Raw genomic sequence first — 19,241 nt, 5'->3', positions numbered from 1 at the left:
AGCAAAATTATTTCTGATCTATAGCTTCAGCTCTGCATATTTGGTTCCAAACTGGCCACTTTCCGAGAAGAGACATTGCCTTGGGGGTGGGGGAGGCATTTAAATAGTAATTTCATCTAGATTTGAAAGGGGGAGCTCACCCAATTCACACATGCAAACTGGTTTTGCCGCCAGCCCCTCATGAGGAGTAGTAATATTGCTCAAATCCAGATTTTGGTTAAAGCTATAATTCTTACCAGAATGATTTAATGTTTAACTAACCCAGTCTACATATGTCTTGGAGGATTGACAGAGAATTGATCGAAATTGATTGGCTGCTCTTCAGTACCTGCAAGCGGGGGGTGGATTTCAGTTTTATTTTATTCTGTTAAAAAAAAAAAAGTGGAGCGTATATATCACTATGCTCAAAGTGGAACGATCTTCGGGATTGGATACATTTAACGCCTAGCTGTTTGCAAACTGAGAAAGTAAAAGCTGGATTATCGCAGATCTTGATTTATATGTTTTACAAATTGGAATCTGTGGGATTCCAAGAGCTCTTACATTTTTAAAAACCTGCTTCTTAAAGTCTGCCTTACTGTACAAATGCTGACCAGCCAGCCTCTAAAACCTGGAATCCTGAGAACTATCCCAACATGCTGCTAACTCTGCTCAATTAGCTACTGGTATCTTCTTGGGAAACACTACATCGGTTTGCAACCCTGGGCACTGTCCCATTTTGCAAACACCACGGCTTTTCTTTTTTGCAACAAAACAAACAAACTCAGCACCTAAGAGAAAGCAATTTCCTTGCCTACGGCAGTGTAGAAACAGACCAATACCCTCCTCCATCCTACACGAGGATAGTCCGTAACAGAATACATAGGACTAAGGCAGAGGGCAGCAACAACCTCCACCCCCGTCTCTTCCTACGGAAACTACAGCTCCCAGAATGCACTACGTCGATCTGGTTCTAGAATCCCTGTATGTGCATTGCATGCTGGGACTTGTAGTTTCCCCCTGCAGAGTGTGTGTGCAAAGCGAAAGGGAAGAAGAGGAAGCTACCTACAACTTTCCATGCTATGCAAATAACGCGGTGTCCCTTCCAATCGGAGGTGAGTGGGCGGGGCCCAGGGTCCCGTGGTCCGCGGCCTTGCTTTCTCTGTGCCCCTCTTGTCTCTTTCCTTGCTTGGCGTGGCCGCCATCTTGTTCTCGCCGCGTGTTGGCTACGGAGGGTTTGCCGGACTCAGGTGAGAACTTTCTATTTCCTCCCCTCCTCCACCGCTTCTCCATCCCCCCGTCCTCGCACCGGACCCTCTGCCCCCCCCCCCTTCTGTCTGTGGCTCGGCTCGGCCCGGCTCGCACGGGGGGAGGAGCGGTTCGTGCCGTGAGGGGCATGGGCCTGCCCCGCTGCCTGAAGGGAGCTCGGCTTGTTCTGCGGAGTCTTTCCCCCTCCCTTCAGGGCTAGTCATGGGGAGCGACCCAGGGCAGGGACCTTTCCCGCCCTTAGAGCTGGATGTGGGGGAGGGGGTCTTCTCCACGACCGTAGACCCCGTGGGCTTCGGGGTTGGATATTGGGAGGGCCGCATCCTTTCCAAGGCATGGACCCACTGGATATGGTGTGGGGAGAGGGTGCTGCTCTCCTGGGGGTATAATCACTTCCCACCTCCCCAAGGCTGGATATTGTGTGGGGAGGGGGTGCTGCTCCCCTTGGCTATAATCAGTTCCCATCTCCCCAAGGCTGGATTTTGTCCCCTTCTCCTTTTCAGGGGCATACGCTGCTTCCCTCCAGGCGTCGGGGGCAATTAATATTGTGGGGATCTCTTCTGCACCCCCTCTCCTGCTGAAAATGATGGGGAATTCTCTCCTGTAGAAAACAAACATCTTTCTCCCACCTCCTTTTTTCCAGCTGGATTTTGTGGGGAGCCCCTATCTCAGGACATGTCCATTATAGGGACTCCTTCCTGTGAATGTATTTGGAGGCTCTGGCGTCCCTTCCCCCTCATTACTACCTGAGGCTAGCACCTTTCTTTCTTTGCCAAGCATGGAAGTTGTGAGGGGTTTCTCCTTACTGAACAGTGAAACGTTAATGACTTCCTGGGGCAGACCAGCTAAATGACTCCCAAAATTACTGTATACAGAAGGTGTTGGGTGCTTTCTCCTTCTAATTATGGTGGGTTTGGTTTTAAGAAAAAACAGTAATCATCCCATTTTATGCAGTGGATACTTTAACTTCATAATGGATGAGTTGAATATCATAGCTCTTTATTATGTGAAGGGTGTTGTGAGACCATGGTATTTGCGTAGCCTGAATACCTAATAAAATTTATTCATTCAAAATGTACTGCGATATTACTGAACTGATTGAGATTAATCATGGGAATGGCAAAGAAAGCTTACATTTTAAAGCAGTCTTATGAAAGACTTCCTTTTCCAATGTCACCTTGCCATTTTTACTTTATTAAAGTGCAGTAGTTTTAGAAATGACTGTTGTGAAATGCATGCTGTTTTAGAAAGTAAATTGAGTTGCCTGTCATTCAGCTGTATTGTAAGTTTATTAGAGGGTTTTTTTTGGGGGGAGGAGGGGACAAATACACTGATAGGATGGTAAATGAATATTAAAATTAGAATAGTATGTTAACTGTGACTTTGAATTTCCTGGTTTCTGTCAGTTTGTATCAGAATGCCGTCCCTTCTCCTAACATATATTTTCTTCTGCATCCTATGTCATTTAGATCAGGGGTTCTCAACCTTTTCTGAGACACCCCCTCACCCCCATGCTATAAAAACTCCACAGCCTGCCTGTTCCACAACAACTCGTTTTCTGCATATCCAGTAGATTAAAAGCCAGGGCTGGCATTAGCAGTAGCAAGCAGGGCAATTGCCTGGGGCCCCATGCTACAAGGGGCCCGCAAAGCTAAGTTGTTAAAGCTTTGGCTTCAGCCCCAGGTCCCGGTGAGTTGAACACCGGCCCTACTCAGTTTTGTTTTGTTTTTTTTGGTGGACCCCCAAAACCTGCTTCTGGGCCCCCGATCCCTGGTTGAGAACCACTGATTTAGATGATACGGCTTACATATAGTATTGTCTTGAGCTCTTGTTAGCGAATGTTTTTGTTGCTTATGATATTATTTTAAAGGACATTACTATGAACTTGAAAATTTATAATGTACATTTAAAAATATTTTTAAGTAAAGGTAGTGTCATAAACTTAAAATTTAACATCATGCTAATATGGTCGGTATACTTATTCTTCAGACGCAGCATCATGAATCAAGAAAAGTTAGCCAAGCTTCAAGCTCAGGTCCGAATAGGCGGAAAGGTAAGAAGAGGAAAACAACATTAAATTCATAGAGAGACCTGCTGTATTTTATTTTCATTGTATGTTTTAGTGGTCTGAAATAATACTGCTGTTATGATCAGGATCATAGCACATTGGAGTCTGGAAAGTATCTTTCTTTAAATCCAAAACAATTGGTTGCCAATACATGGATATTTTATTCGGTGACTTAATCTTTTCAGTGTACATCAGTTTAATGCCTAAGGGTAGAAGGGTGTTTGTAGAAGCTTGTAGCATATAAACTTAATTAAATATGAAAAATACACTTTTGCCATATTTGTAAGATTTGCTTATATTTAAGATACTTGATGAATTGTCTTTCTGGCAAAACAAACTTTGTGCCTTTCTTAAAATAACTTTTGGAAAATAAGGAAGACAACATCTTGAGAAAGGAAAGGAAAGAAAAGAAAAGAAGGAAAATGTAAATGTTTCCTCTTATTGAGAACTTGCTGTGAAACACTTCAAGTTGTAAATAAGCCAGTGTAAATCTCTCATACTGGACCCTTTGATATTAATTTATCCAATGACTTTATGCTTTTAAAAAACCCTAGGAACGAGCTTGTCCAGGTAAAGCCTAACATACTAAAATTTTATAAAGGGTAAACTGTAAAGAACTTTGGGTCATGGGACTTCTCTATATTCTAGAGCGAATGAGAGATGGAGCATACTGGGGTAGTATGATTTTAAATTTGTGGAATAGTGTATCTTCTGGGAGAGAGTTGTTCAGCTCTGTATCATTTGCTGTGAACTTTGGAAAACTGGGCCAGGTTGTCAACCCAGGCTTGATAATTATCAGAGCAGCTTTGACAATCTAAGTGCAGTACTCAGCAACTCCTTTTTGTTTAAATTAGTTAGTTGATATTATGGTACATGTGACTGTAGTGTCCGATCTTCAGAGTTGCTGACTAATGTTTCTTGCATTGTCTGACTTTTTCAGGGTACAGCTCGCAGAAAGAAGAAGGTGGTGCACAGGACAGCGACAGCTGATGACAAAAAACTTCAGAGTTCACTCAAAAAATTGGCAGTAAATAATATCGCTGGCATTGAAGAGGTATAGTGGTATAAGAAGTTAATTGCCCTGTCTACATTGTTCACTTTAAAATTGACAGCTGGCTAGACGTTGAAATGCTAAGAAAAGTTGGGTCTGATTCTCATCTCACATGGTGTAACTCCCTGACTTCGGTGAAGTTACTCCAGATTTACATAATTGGTGTAAATGGTAACAGATTTTGCACCCTAATTACTTTAAGCTGTTGGTATTGGAAACTGGCTGGCTGCCTGTGTTGCATATACCTTTGAATGGCTGAAAAACAAAATCTGCTCATATGATTTTTTTTCTTAGTAAAATTGGTTTGTCTGAATTTGATTACAGTTAAACATTTCTGACTCTTTAATTAAAGTTACTTGGTAAGCAAAACAGCGTGCCTGATGCTGTACAAAATGTAAAGGAGAAACATAATGTGGACCTCTTTCTAGATTGCAAGTCTTGGCTACTATATTGTTACATGGAAACAAACAGAATTGATTAACAATCACAAGGAGCAGTTGTGTTTTGTTTTGTTTTGTTTTTTTTTTTCATTTTCAATACTCTCTCTCTACATACAAGTTATGATCCCAGTTAGCTGAATCTGGCCCAGCTAGACAGTAATGGAACCTCTTCGATGTTTTTAGAATATCTTTTTTAAAAATACAAATTTTACAGGAAAGTCAGAGTATTTTTAAATTGACCTTCCTAAGAAAATTGACCTTCCCATGTGCCACTGTGTACAAATGAAGAGAATGCTGAGATAATATGTAGAGGGGAGTGACCATAAATTAAATGTTGTTGCAGTATTTGGCTGAAGAAACGTAAAACATTTGATTAATTTTAAATTTTGTATTGTGTATGTGGAGGCCTGCTCCTTCAAGAGGTCCTAGTGCCTCCCTATGGAGGGTGACTATGAATTATCCTACTTTTCTTTGACTATTTGTTTGAGCACAATTAGTGTGCTCTGTGCTGTACAAAACTCAAAGATAAACACAGTCCTTGCTCCCCTTTTCCCAGAGCTTAAAATCTTAATGCACAGCCAAAACTCTTCAGATACAAACTGTTCTGGGAAACTGAAGGGATGTTATCTGGACACTGCTGGCTTCCATTTTAATGACTAGGCCCTAACTCCTGAAAGTTGTTCCTCTTGGCCAGACCCACATTGACTTTAGAGGGCTCTATCTGTGCAGGACAGCTTGCAGGGTTGAAGCCTGGGTGTGAGAGCGCTTATCAGTGAGGTGGGTTGAGAATGGTGAACTGTTTAAGTAAGGTTTCAGAGTAATAGCCGTGTTAGTCTGTATTCGCAAAAAGAAAAGGAGTACTGGTGGCAAGTAAGAGTGATCACCATGCACACTGAGATCTGAAACAAGTTCCAGGCATAAAGGACATCATGCAGCTTTATGAGACTGTTGTCTAAAAACAGGTTTAGAGTCTAATTCTAAATTATTTTAAATTAATCTTTATTGTATAGGAACATTCCCTAGGCACTCAAATCTTCAGTATTTGTTTTTAAGCTTAGTCTCTGCCTTTTCCCCATAACATCTCAGTTAAAAACAAATTGAATGGCTATAATAAAACAAAAGAACACAATGTTATAAATATGCTGCCATTGACTATGTTTACCAGGACTTTTTCTTTCCTTATTTAAAATAAAGACATTTCCAAAACACTCTTATTTTACACTCATTCTTTCTCAGTTTCAGAAAAAAATACCTTTCATTTTCTTTCCTTCTCCATCTAGTTTAAAACAAAACATGACAAAACCCAGTTATACTGTTCCTGTTTAGAGGCAGAAATGGACTAGTGGTCCATCTAGTCAGGCATCCTGCCTCTGGCAGTGGCTAATTCCAGATGATTTAGAAGGAAGTGAAAATCTTCATCATACCTATGGTCAAGACATTGGTGTGATTGTGTGGGCATAGAGGTCGGTGCTGGCAGAATTGAGGCGTAAGGGGCTTATGATGTGCATGGGTGGATCCCTGCACTCTCATGGATTCTTTTGACTTCATTAGGACTTTGTACAGGTATAGGGATCCATCTCTGTGCATCGTATTGCAGTATTTGGACCTAAGTTTTCAAGTATTTACCATGGAAGTAGGAGACTCTTATTTTTCCCTCTGATCTCTTCCCAGATGATAATTGGCTTATGCTCTGGAGCATGATGATTTATATAAATTGTTGTCCTTGGCAGGTCACTTTTTAACCAAAACAATTAATTTAACTGTATGATAACACAATAGAACACAGTAATCCATTGCTTGCTCACGTGTTTATCTGAATACTAGTTTCATAAAGGAACTTCAGCTCTCAACTTTTGCATTTCCATTCAATGTACATGTCCTTCTGCTATAAACCTATATTCCATTTCCATTACAGGTTTGGCTAATTATAACTTTTTTATTCATTTTTATTACTCTCTAAGAATTGTAGAGTCTTTTCTAAATTCTCTAAATATAGGCTTGAATATTTAAAAATGTTAATATAAACAATGTTGTTTTGCAGCATTTGTACAGACAAAACTATTAGAGTATATTAGTGAAATGCATGAAATGTACTAATTGTTCTGTATTTAAATAGGTGAATATGATAAAAGATGATGGAACAGTTATTCATTTCAACAACCCCAAGGTCCAAGCTTCCCTTTCCGCTAACACTTTTGCAATTACTGGTCATGCAGAGGCTAAACCGATCACAGAAATGCTCCCGGGAATCTTAAGCCAGCTTGGTGCTGACAGTTTAACAAGTCTCAGGAAGTTAGCTGAACAGTTCCCAAGACAAGGTGGGTGTCCCTATTTGGATCATTTTATTGAAGATTTTTAAAAAGTTGTATCACCTTTTGGAAAAGGTTTGAGGTAAAATTTTCCAAAGGGCCAGTGTGATGTAGGCTCTCTGAAAAACTTTATACTTGGCCTAATACTTCGTATTTTACTAATCCAAATAAATCACCCAAACTATTTTCACAGTAAACTTCACTTGTTCTTATGAGAGAAGACTTTCTCATGCAATACAGTTTTCTTCTATATTAATTATACTACTTTTCCTAACGTCTTGACTAGCACAGTGTATCTGAAACTAAATATCACTGCATTAGACTTAATGCTTTACTACTTTATGATATGAGTAGGCACCTTAAATCCCCCTGAACTATAACATTGTGATCATTAGCTTTCCATGTATTTTCTGTTTGGCTTGCTGATAGATGTTGGATTTTTATAAATTCCAAACCCACTTTCTATTCTCATAAATATCACCATGATATAAACTGTTCTGCTCTTCATTTAATATTGCTATCCACTTAACAGTGTTGTTGTAATGTAATGAAAGGCCTATTTTCTGTCTGTTTCAAGACTCTGTTATGTCGGCCCAGCTATGTGAAAAAAAGGCACATTTTTTCAGTTACAAGTTAGACATGTTTGTCAGTAGTACTGTGTTTTAAAATACCTTGCAATATTAAGTATATGGTTTCATGACTTGATGAAGCATGTCTTCTATTTTCACGAATATAAAATGAAATATAAAAAGGGTAGATTGATATAAATTATTATTTCTAAACTGAAACTTTTAACTTGATAGAAATTTCTGCAAGAGTTGAAGTAACTTCTATAGGCAGAATAAAAGGTTAGTGATAGCTATACAGATAAAATGCTGGTGCCATAAAATCAGGTGAGGAGAATGCATAGTATAACAGTTGGAATAAACTAGTTAATTGATACTTTTAAACATCTTTTTCTTTGATAATGCTACACTTCAATATTGAACACTTATTGTAGTGAGATGTTTACCTAAAATGCTGCTTTAAATACATAAAACTAACAGTAATTCAAGGCTCACCTGGATGTAGGATTCAGTTTCTTCTGTTTAGCAATTCATTTTGAAGTAATCATAGGCTTGTATAAAATGTTTTTCCCCCTCTCTCCTCACCACTTCTCCTCCCATCTTCCTTGAAAGAGCAACCATACACTTCAAACTTACTCTCAGATCATTAAAAAATGAAACTAAATTACATTTTTCCTTTTTTCATTGCACATATTTAATGTCCCAGTCTCTCATCACTTTGTAAAACCTTTAGAACTGTGATATGCGGTAACAGTTTAAAGGCTTTGTTTTACAGAAAGATGTACAGTACTTGATGCAGTTGTATTGTAGCATCACAATGGAATACTGGAAGGGGTATGTGTGGCCGAGTTGGCAGGAACCGGTGTTTTGAATTGAACATTCTATTTGGGGGAATGCATCTTAGCTCTTCGAATCCTGTCAATTTTGAACTTGCGTAACAATTGCTAGGCTATCAATCAACTTTCTTAGGAAAAAAAGGTGGAAATGGGGAGTCAGTTTTTCAACAGTGAGCATGCTTTCATCATCTCTAATTAAAATATTGGAGGCTTAAGCTTTAAAACAGAGGCTGAGCATGCACAGTAGTTAGTTTAACTTTGTGCACAATGCTATTGTCCTTATTGTTGTAAACTCCCATATTGGAGTTTATAGTTTTTCATTTCATGTTGTGCATTGATGAAACTAGAGTCCTTGCTGCCATACTCATTCAAACAGAGAAATCCAGTTCTTAATTTCAAACTTTTTTATTCATACTTTTTAAAAATATTTTTGAACATGCTCTAAAGGAAGCATAAAAATATATAGATGTAAAATGGCACTAGGTAATACCTACTACTTGTTCTAAGGTCCAACAAATTTACCCATCCCCAAGAGAACCAAGACAATTTAAATGTATATTTTAATTTCCTTATTTTCGCTAAGTTTTAGAAGAGCCAAGAGTTCAAGGCAAGACAGAAACACCAAATAATTTTCTATGTTACTAGTAGCCATAAAGAAAAAAAATCCAGTTTGTCTAAATTTCAAATGGAGACATGAGCCCATTCTGATACATTAAAAATCCTTGCAACCAGTCCACATTTAGGACACTTCTTAAGATGTTACAGAATTCCTCTGAGTAACCAGAAGGAAAACTGGTAAGAAGGGATTGTTCTATTCTGTAGTTTTTCACACTTTTGAGTACATTTGACAGGTATGCTATATGTTGAGGGCTTCAGTACTCTTAAAGCTGTAGCTTTATTTAAATAGAACTTACAGGGGAATGATAGGTTTCTTATGGACCCCTGAATGGGAATGCTGTATTTTTCAGAATGTTCTCTCCTTGCAGTAGTAACCTCCAAGAGAAATCAGAAGATATCCACTTCCTGTTTTAACCTGTAAATTATGGCTTTTGTTTTGTGAGAGACAAGTATTGTATAAATGGGACTAACTGTTGTGTTAAAGCATATACTTAGTACAAAACTTTTTTATAGTGTTGGATAGCAAAGCAACAAAATCTGAAGACATTGATGAAGAAGATGATGATGTCCCCGGTAGGTTCACTAGCTCATTTTATTTCTTCAATTTGAGATTTAGTTACCATTCTGATACATGTTTAGATTTGTGCAACTGTATTTCTCTTGCATTCAGAGAGGCAGTTTGGTATAATGGACTGATCATGGAACTGAGATAAGGAACTCCTGAATTGCAGCTTTCACACTAACTTACTGTGTGGCCTTGGGCAAATCACTTAACCTATCTGTGTCTTACCATCTGTAAAATAAGGATAAATACTACAGGGAGGTTGGGAGGATTAACTATTTAATATTTGTACAGTGGCTTCGGGATGTAAAATACTATATGAATTTTCAGTAGTAATCATTGGATTACCTTTTCAGATCAGACTGTTTAAATGCATGCTCATTTTTGTAATAGGAGGTACTAAGCTCCACCTACTGCCAGGTTCTGAAAATTCTCTTAAAGGAAAAAAAATAGAATCTTAAACTGGGAACTTATAGCCACATGCCTTTGTTTTTAGACTTGTTCTTTTGAGTAAATTGTTGGAAAGTATTAATTTGTGTTTAACACAATTATCTTCTCTATTCATCAGTGTAATTTATTATCTAAAGAGGTAGTCAGGAGACTAAAATTCTGTCTCTGGAGTTGCCATGCTGTGTGACCTTGATGGTCTATAGGTCTATTCTAAAGTTTCTACCCAACTTCACACCTAGATCCTAATTTTAAAAGGTGCTAAGCCCTCACCAGTCCAAGTGAAGTCAGCAAGAGCGCCTCTGAAAATGAGATCTAGGCATCTTATGTTGAGCATCCAAAGTTAGTGGATGTTTTAGAAATTTAGATCTTACCTTTCCTGTACCTCAAGTTCTTCATCTTTGCAAATGATACCCCTTTTGCAAAGTCCTTTGAAATCTCTAGGTGAAAAACACTATGTAATCATTAAGTATAATTAATAACTATTTGGTATCTTAGATAAAGTTACATAGTTTCTTTAAAAAATATGAAGGCAGCATTATTGGGGAAATGACTATTAAATATTTCCATCTCTTTCAGATCTCGTAGAAAACTTTGATGAAGCATCAAAGAATGAAGCGAATTAAATCATTAATAGTTCTGGAAGCTGGCATGGACTAGATTTAAGAAATCAGCTATGTGGTTCCAAAGTTTTACAGAAACAGAGAACATCACCTGTTAATAGTTCAGTAATATAAATATTTTGTATTTTAATTATGCTGTTTGTTCAGCATTTTCTGTCAGTTGATTTTGCATTTTGCACTTACTCCCAGGATCTACTTTTTCGGTCAAAATATAAGAAATGTCAGTGCAGTTTGAGGGTGTGTGCATGTGCGTATGTGTATGGTGTGGGTGTACGTATAGTGGAGAACAAATTGGAGAACAGTTCTATTTAACCTTCCCTTTGCCCTCAGAAGTAGAAGTAAAGCAAATCTTTACAGTTGTTACTTTTTATTTCCACCAAATAGTGCACAGAAAGCAGTGAAAAGTGAAAGTCTTACTTGTCCACATTTCATTAATTCAAGGCATTCTGCCATTAAGACTTGGGTTTAATTTGCTGTGTTAACTATTGTATTTGCAAATATGTATCTCTTCCATGTTGAAAATGTTCACATGCTATTTGCTATCAACCTCATGTTGATTCCAAATGATACCAAAGACAGGATATTTACAGCCTGTTTGGTATGGTAACATTTTTAAAAATCAGACCTAGAAGAGTTTATTTTCCTTTTTAAAATTCCTTTATCTCTCGCTGTCTCCCTCTACTCCTCCTCTAACTTTCGCCAACTCTATCAGCCTTCATTTCGAGTCCCTTATTATAGAACTGATGTTTGTTCAACCCATTCCACATAGACTAAGCAGTATGTTCTTCTCTTGATTATGTGGGTGTACTTCCCAGAAATATTACTTGCTAATTTTCAGAGAGTAGTTCTCTCTACCATCCAGAAGAGCTAGGCTGAGTCAGTTCTTGAACTTGGACATCCAGTTGGTAACAGTTCTGTGCATTACTTTTGCACAGTAACATACTGTTGCTTAAAGGACTTTGAGCTGTTCCAGTGCCATAACTGCAGCCATTAGGAGCTGACAAGGCACTGTCATTCTCCAGGGCACTAGAAATTAGGAGTGTCTTGCGGATGATACTTGTGAGAGAAAGAGGTCATTGATCATATTGCTGTAGCCTCCTGCTGGGCAGTTTGTGCAATGACTCTGAAGGGATTTTTTTGGCCTATCTAACTTTGCCTATAACCTACCTCTAGGTTTGGTGTCATGGCTATAGTAGCTTATTAAATACCACAAACCTTTTGTAGGCATGCAGAGGACTTTGGAGGTATCACTGGTATACTGCAGTATTTTCTGAACCTTCCTTCAAAATGCTCAATGTGAATCCCTTTGTCAGAGGCTCTTTGAAGGTGCTTGATGTAACTTGCATTACAACATAGTTGGCATCACTGTTAACCTGTGTCAAGGGCAGCTGTGGCTTAGGAAAGCCATTTTTCTCTACATCTATCATCTTAAATATAGCTTAATTCTGAGACATATCGGCTTTCTACGTAGGTTCATACACTAGATAACTGTAAAATACAACGCTATCAGTACATGAGAGTTCTAGTGACATCAGCGTAAACTGCAAAAGCAGAGCTCTTGTGGTTTGTCATCTGGACTCAATTTATTTTATAGACTTGTTCAGTTTTCCTGTTATATTTTATATAATACATGGATCTTACTGCAAAATAAAACAACAATACAAAAGAGGAAATGTTCCCTCTTGTGTGTCATTTCCTTCTCCCAATAGCGCTTGCTGAGGAACGTGTTGATGCAGCTACTGCTTTAAATAGCATTACATTCATTGTCATGTTGCGTTTGATAGCTAACATGAAAGCTTATTGGATTGGGATAGATCCTGCAATACTTTGAGAAAGCCTTGAGGATTCTCACCTTCTCCTCCCCTTTTCCTGTTAGTACTAGATGGGACTCCCTTCATTCTCATGGCTACTCCAACCTTCTGCATATTGTTGCTCTTGGTTAATGAAAATCTCTTATTCTTTCACACGCGTACAAGCTGAGCAGACTGCCCTTCCAATGCCTCTTCTGGCCCAGTGAGCAAAGAAAGGAGACTAGGAAACAATCTTTCAGCTTTGCGGAGCGCTTCCACTAGTTAAGTGGCATGAATGAAGAACATTTAAAAGTTGCAACTGCACTGACTTTACAGATATCCAACATATTTTTTCACTACCAATCATTTAGTTACTGAAAATCCACATATTGTAGTATAAAGCATTGATTTCTGGAATAGAAAGTGTGGTAAAAAAATATTTGGAAGAGTAAAAACAGTAAGAATCTGGGGTAAAAATGATTTGGTAAGTTTGTAATGAGACTTACTGATTCATGCGCAAAAGAGAATCTTTTTAATTCTTGCTATTTGGTCATTGTAACCATCATTGCTTACCAATGTTTGGAAACCAGCAAACTATATGGGCTGTGTAAACACTTTTTTTTTTACTGTATCCAAAAGCTGTTGACCACTTTTGATTTGCTGCTGAAATGCTAAAGCTTATAGAAATCCATTAAACTGATTTTAATTGAAAATAACCCACCAAGGCTCTTGTGGAAAATAGCTAGTGTTCCTTTATATATAGCTAGGAAATGACTGGAACAACCTTGGTGCACACAGACAGGAGTATAGAAAATTGAGTGTGTAGTATACAGGTGCCTAATTTTGAGATGTATGAATACTACATAAAGGGTGCCAGGTGTGTGGTTTTCTTTACACTATGGGATCCATTTGGAGCCCTGAGGATTTCCTATTTACAACTCATTTCAGTGGTCCATTCTGAAGTATAACTACAAAAGACTATTTAAGAACTCAGTCATTACTTCCCTTGACCAAGACATTATTGTTGAATTACATGACACCCCTTTTCTTTCCTTGCTTAGGTAGACTACAGCACCTGCTAATCTAGATTGCACAAGCCAATATTAGCTTAGTTCTCTGTTGGGAGCGAGTTATACGGTTGTGGTATTCAACTCTTGAGAAAACTGTGCTCATGAATCTTCTGCTTCTGGATGAGAGTTGTGGTGTTGCAGTGAACATAGCTGTAAAAGGCATGGATGGGGAGGCAAAGTTGACCTTGAATTGGACTCTGTATTCATGGGATGCTAGGGCAGAGTTCGAAGCATTGGGTTATGTGCTCGTGGTGACCTGAGATGGTCTGTAGATGGGCTGTTGTGGTTTATACCAGCTGAAGCTGTATCAGGGGTGTGGCTTTACTCCTAGATATAAACTGAAATAATCAAGCTGGAGGTTGTAAGTGGGTGTTCCACTGTAGCTAATTCTGTGCCCAATAAATTATGCAATCTTCTGGCCCGCCAAAGATGGAAGTGGCCAGTTTTTCATTGCTGTGGCTGTTTGTCAAGTAGCAGTGAAGCATCTAAATGGATCTGAAGGCTACAAACTGATGTAACAATCTGTGGGCAGATGCCCTTAGTCTTGGGGGATGTTAAAGAGGAGGCAAGTCCTTGACATCACTCTCCACTTCTCTCCAGCATCCTTTCCATTTTGCCTAGGTTCCGCTTTATCCCACTGATCTCAGCTAGTCTTTAAGAAAACTGGGAGGTTGAGTTGTTTACTTTTTGACCTGTCCTAACGCAAATGTTTGTCTACAGGGAAGATAGACATGCTTCCTTTGCTATACTGGGTCTTGAAATAAAGCATCAAGTCATAAAATTACCAAGCTTCAATTAATATATTTCTGTAACAAAATATACAACAGAAGAAAGTTGGCCTCAAATTTTCTTTAAAAAACAATTTTAAATGTAGTTTGTGATGAAGGAGCTCTTGTTAGAACTAGTAATTTGGCTCTTGCCACACATACTTTCCATTTGTAATTATAATTGTTCATTTTAATTAGCATAAAATACCATTTAGCTTTTCACGGGTTCTTTTTAGATATTGGAACCCCATCAGTACCTGGCCCAAGCCGGGGAAGCTAATGATCCAACCAGTGGACCAAATTCGGTAACGAATCCTGGTTGCATCACATGCGACCTGCGGCACATTGCATGTACGCATTTAAAAAAAAAATCCCCACACACATGCACATGAGGCATAGCATTTCACAGTATAACCCATTTCATTGGGGCACAGTTATCAGCAATATAACAGATTTAATTACTTTCCAAAGTGTTACAAAAGGGTTGTTCTTTAACTTTTTTAACAAAAAAACCCACCCTTATACTGTTGACCTTTGATCCCCACCGCCTTTAAAGAATTATATGGTTCATGTTGTTATGCTGTCCAAAATATTCCTCCTCTTTGAAATTAGACTTAATCTAATCATCTTAATTTTATTTTACTGTTTAAACCATAAAAATTGAAATTCAGCTGACATGAAGATTTTAATTTTTAAAGCCGCAAAAACCAAAGAAATTCTGGTTTAAGGCTGAATCTGTATATACAGGGGCTTAATTGTTCTGTATAGGTAGGCAAAGTGCTCTTTCCAGAGTCTTGTCTCCTGTCTTGAGATTACCTTCAGGATGTTTGAATGAGAAGAAAAAGGCATTAATACAAAATTAAGAATTTGGAGATGACAATCATCTTTGAAATAATCACTGAAGAGCTGAATATTAAAATCAGGATGAACATGGAGAAGACCAAAATCATGTCAGTTTGAATGTGAAAAAAATAAAAGATCAAGAAATTATTAAAGCAAGAATATTAGGTGAAGAGGTGAAGCAAAGCTTGGTGACTCATTTCAAGGAACTTTTGCATCATTAGGAGGTGCAAGCATGTTCTCTGTTTTAAAGAGACCATATAATACTTAGTACTTGCTCATAGACGACTAAAGACTGAAACAATACCAAGAAGGATTGGAAACAACACCAAGAAGGCAGAACAGAAATGTAGGCTGGAGATAGTTGTGCCTTCTATCAAATTAGATAGGAGGATGATCAAAACTAAACCAAGTGAAGCATCTTGATGACTGAAAGATAAATACTTAGCGCTTGTATAGAGGTATGCAACCCCTGTGATCTAGCCAGCTTGGACAAAGTAGATTAATATTTTTATCCATTTCCAGATGAGGGCAGGAAATGGTTTGAGAGGTTGACTTCCTTAAGGCAAGATAGCACATCAGTGACCTAAAATAGGAATTACCAGGCCATGCAAAAAAAAAAAAAAAATCACTACATATGTGATGGCATGTAAAGCAATACATGGAGGCCAAATTACAGTCAGCAATGAGAAGAGGTGAATTTGGCATTTTTGTTTTGTGATGGCAACAATGAGGCTTTTATCATGTATTGAATGAGGGAGTGAAAAAGATGTAAGTACCAACACTCTTAGCTGTACATTCAATTGATATAAGGTAATCTTAAATATACAGTAATCACTGAAAAATTAATGAATGGGGATTGACAGATTCAAGGGAGGAGAAGTTCTAAACTGGATTCTTGTATTTTAGGATTTCATGTGCATAAATATAAACGATAAATATTTTTTTTAAATGTTTTTTTACTAACAATCTAAAATCCCAAAAATACCTATCTTAGGTTTATACTCTGCTTTGTTGGCTATTGAGTGCTCTGGGAACATCCTGAGGACTGGACAAATAAAACATTGGAATTTCATCTGATTTACTACTGAAGACTTTGAGATATATTACTAGTTTGCTACCCCTGAATTTGTATGCGATGGAAAAGAGTGCACACAGTCTGCAATACGTGCTATGGGATTTCGTGGCTTTTCATAGCTAATCTACTCCATATTCAGCTCATTTTTATACAGAATGAGTGAGAGCTTCTATCACAGGCTTATTTAATTACCAGTATCCTGAAATTTTTCCCATGGCATATAATACCAGTCCTGATCTTGGTTTTTAATCCTAAATGTCCAAACAATTACATGCTTTTCATTGTTTCGTACAAAAAGGTTATTGCACCTGGCCATTTCATGCTATTTAATACCATAGATAATTGAGAGACTTCTGGTTCCAGATTGGTGAGTAACCCTTCTAGCAATTGCAATAATGTGTGCTTTAGGAGTGAACTTTTTAACTGGCTTATTGCATATCTTACCAGCTGTAGTACACTATTATGGTAAATAAAACTGCATTAGTGAGGTTTCAAAATCCTGACCAATAAAGAAACAGGAAAAACTCCAATCACGTGTGGTAATAGAATAGGCAGTGTTTGCTTATGATTAGAGCATGAGACTTGGGAGATCTGGGTTTTGTTTCTAACTTTGCCACTTGCTTTTTGTGCATCTTTGACCAATTTACTTAACCTCTCTTTGTTAGTTTCTAGAGCTGTAAAATGGGGATAATGTACATTTTCAAAAATTACTTTGAAATCATCAGACGCATAAGTGGTAGGTATTGCTACTGGTATTTTATCAAATATCTTGAGCAAGTAAGGGAATTTTGAAACCTGACAATGTAGTCTGTGCTTTTGAAAAAAAGAAAAGTGGAATTTTGTCTGATAAATATTGTCAGCTAAATAAAGATTATCTTTTGGACAAAGTCTACATGATCACTGATGACAACTGACGACACATATCCTATTGGGATCCAGGAAGTGGGCGGGCGGAAGCCCTCCCACTGCTAAAGGGTCCCCGCCCCCCAGCCTAAGGCGACATATATGTTGGGCAAACTAAATGCATAATACACCTGATTTCAAATAAATGCAGAATGCATATACTGCTGTTACTAAAAATATAAAATATTTTAAATGCAATGAAAAATTGGAGTTGTATTTTGATTTTGTCACAATTGATTTTCAATTTTTCAATCTAAAGGATATTTCTTAGTTTTGTCTCCCGAGGGTTCCTTCTTAATTGGACCTATCTATTAGTAATATTCACTAGTTTTCCTGAAGGTTTGGTTTGTAAATCAGAACATAGAGCTTAGAATGACATTTACTGGCATTTTATAAAAAAAAAAATTTTTTTTAAATTCCTTGCTTTTGACATCTTTTGTAAGTCTCTGCCATGCATCTTGAGAGTAATATGGTCATCCCAAACTCATGATGACAGACTTTATTGCATGAGCTACATCAAATGCAACACAAACTGTATATGTCACTGAAAAATATGACTCTGCAATTGAAGGACCATTTCACACAGTTTTCATCTTCTTTTGTAAGGTGCAGCAGTAACAATAACTACTTTAAAAGCATGCATTGGAAGCAATCAAAGTTCCATAGAACATTTTAAGTCCCCCTTCAAGCATATTCCTGGATTCAATAATGTATCTGATATTAAAGGGATACTACACAAAAAAGGAGATTAAAGTGTGACACCAAGATGATGTATTAAAATTAGAAAATGGACGTGAGCCAAATCCATTTGCTGTTTGTAACAATGGACTAAATTCATTCCTGGTATATCACCAATGCAGGAAGTCTATTACAGCAGAGGTGAATTACTGTAAAACCAATCTTCTAATTGGAGGAGGGTTGCTCTTGGTTCCTTTAGTCATTGGGGGGCTCTGTCACCTTTGAAGGGCTAAGAATAAGTGAAGCTGAAGTTCTCTATTACTGAAATTGGCTGGATTCCAGGCTGGCTGCTCTGCTATCATTTGAAGATAGCGCTCTTGTTTTGTCTTAAACAAGTAAACAGACAGATGGCTCTAAGGAACAAGATTATACTAATTAAACAATCCTGCCTAAGTAAATTCAAGGATGCAGAATGGAAGCACATCATGACAATAGCCAGAACCAGTGATGGCAACTGACAGAAATAATTGCTGAAACAGAAAAGCTCTTAGTATGTGCAACTTTCCCTTTAAGTAATGTATTTTTTCTCCTCAAACACCAGTTTGCAGAGACTGAAGAGCCTCGTGCATTTATAAAGAAACAACGGGGTAGTTCTGCCCATCACAGTTGGGTAGCCAAGGAGAGCAATCGAAGACAGATTCTTAAACAGGTCTTGCTGGTAGGGCTGTGAGGGAATGTGGGCTACTGGATAGAGCAGAGTGCTGGGACACTGGGTTCTATTTCTGACTGTGGCATTGATTCACTGTAAATTTGGGGGAAAGTCTTGTAACCTCTCAATCCCTTGGTTTTCCTGTTTGTACAACTGGCGTTCCTACCTATTTGTCTCACTTGGGTGTACTGCAGGGTTCAGATAATATATAAATCACTAGGAGACTTTTTTGGGTGAAAGGTACCTTAGGAAGTGCAAATGTTACACAAGCTGTTTCAGTTCCACATGACAGTTAAACACAATTGTTTCAGAAACCAACGTCTTCTCAGTATTTATACTAGAAGTCTATCTGTTTACAGCTTGTTACATTGAACCCTCTCTCTACTACATGTGATTCTGTCTTGGTACATGATTATCGGTTAGCCTCTCACGCATGATAGAGGTACGTGTCCCTCTGAACCTCATTTAAAGAGAGTTCATTTATTATCCTAAAAATAATTATATCTTGGGAGTAACAAGAAAATAACAAGACTAATGTAACTAATCAAGATCTATTCTAGGGCTTTCCAAACTTTGTGTTCCAACTTTGTCACACGGCTGCTCTGTTTGTTGCAACATCCTTGTGGATACTAGAGCAATTG

General features: G+C 37.9%; 1 protein-coding gene across 1 annotated transcript; it reads left to right on the top strand.

Annotated features, from left to right (window-relative positions):
* The first annotated feature begins 1,061 nt into the window (after positions 1-1,061).
* On the top strand, positions 1,062-17,350 carry BTF3L4 (basic transcription factor 3 like 4). The gene is given in 7 exon segments (XM_074961740.1): positions 1,062-1,133; positions 1,135-1,229; positions 3,235-3,298; positions 4,254-4,367; positions 6,921-7,122; positions 9,647-9,706; positions 10,722-17,350. Coding segments are annotated over 7 exon segments (654 nt in total). The 3' UTR covers positions 10,769-17,350.
* Positions 17,351-19,241: the final 1,891 nt, after the last annotated feature.

Source organism: Natator depressus, chromosome 8 (genome assembly GCF_965152275.1).
Source record: "Natator depressus isolate rNatDep1 chromosome 8, rNatDep2.hap1, whole genome shotgun sequence".
In the NCBI taxonomy this organism is placed as follows: Eukaryota; Metazoa; Chordata; order Testudines; family Cheloniidae; genus Natator; species Natator depressus.
The sequence above is the reverse complement of the archived record's forward strand: the minus strand, read 5'-3'. Positions and strand labels throughout refer to the sequence as shown.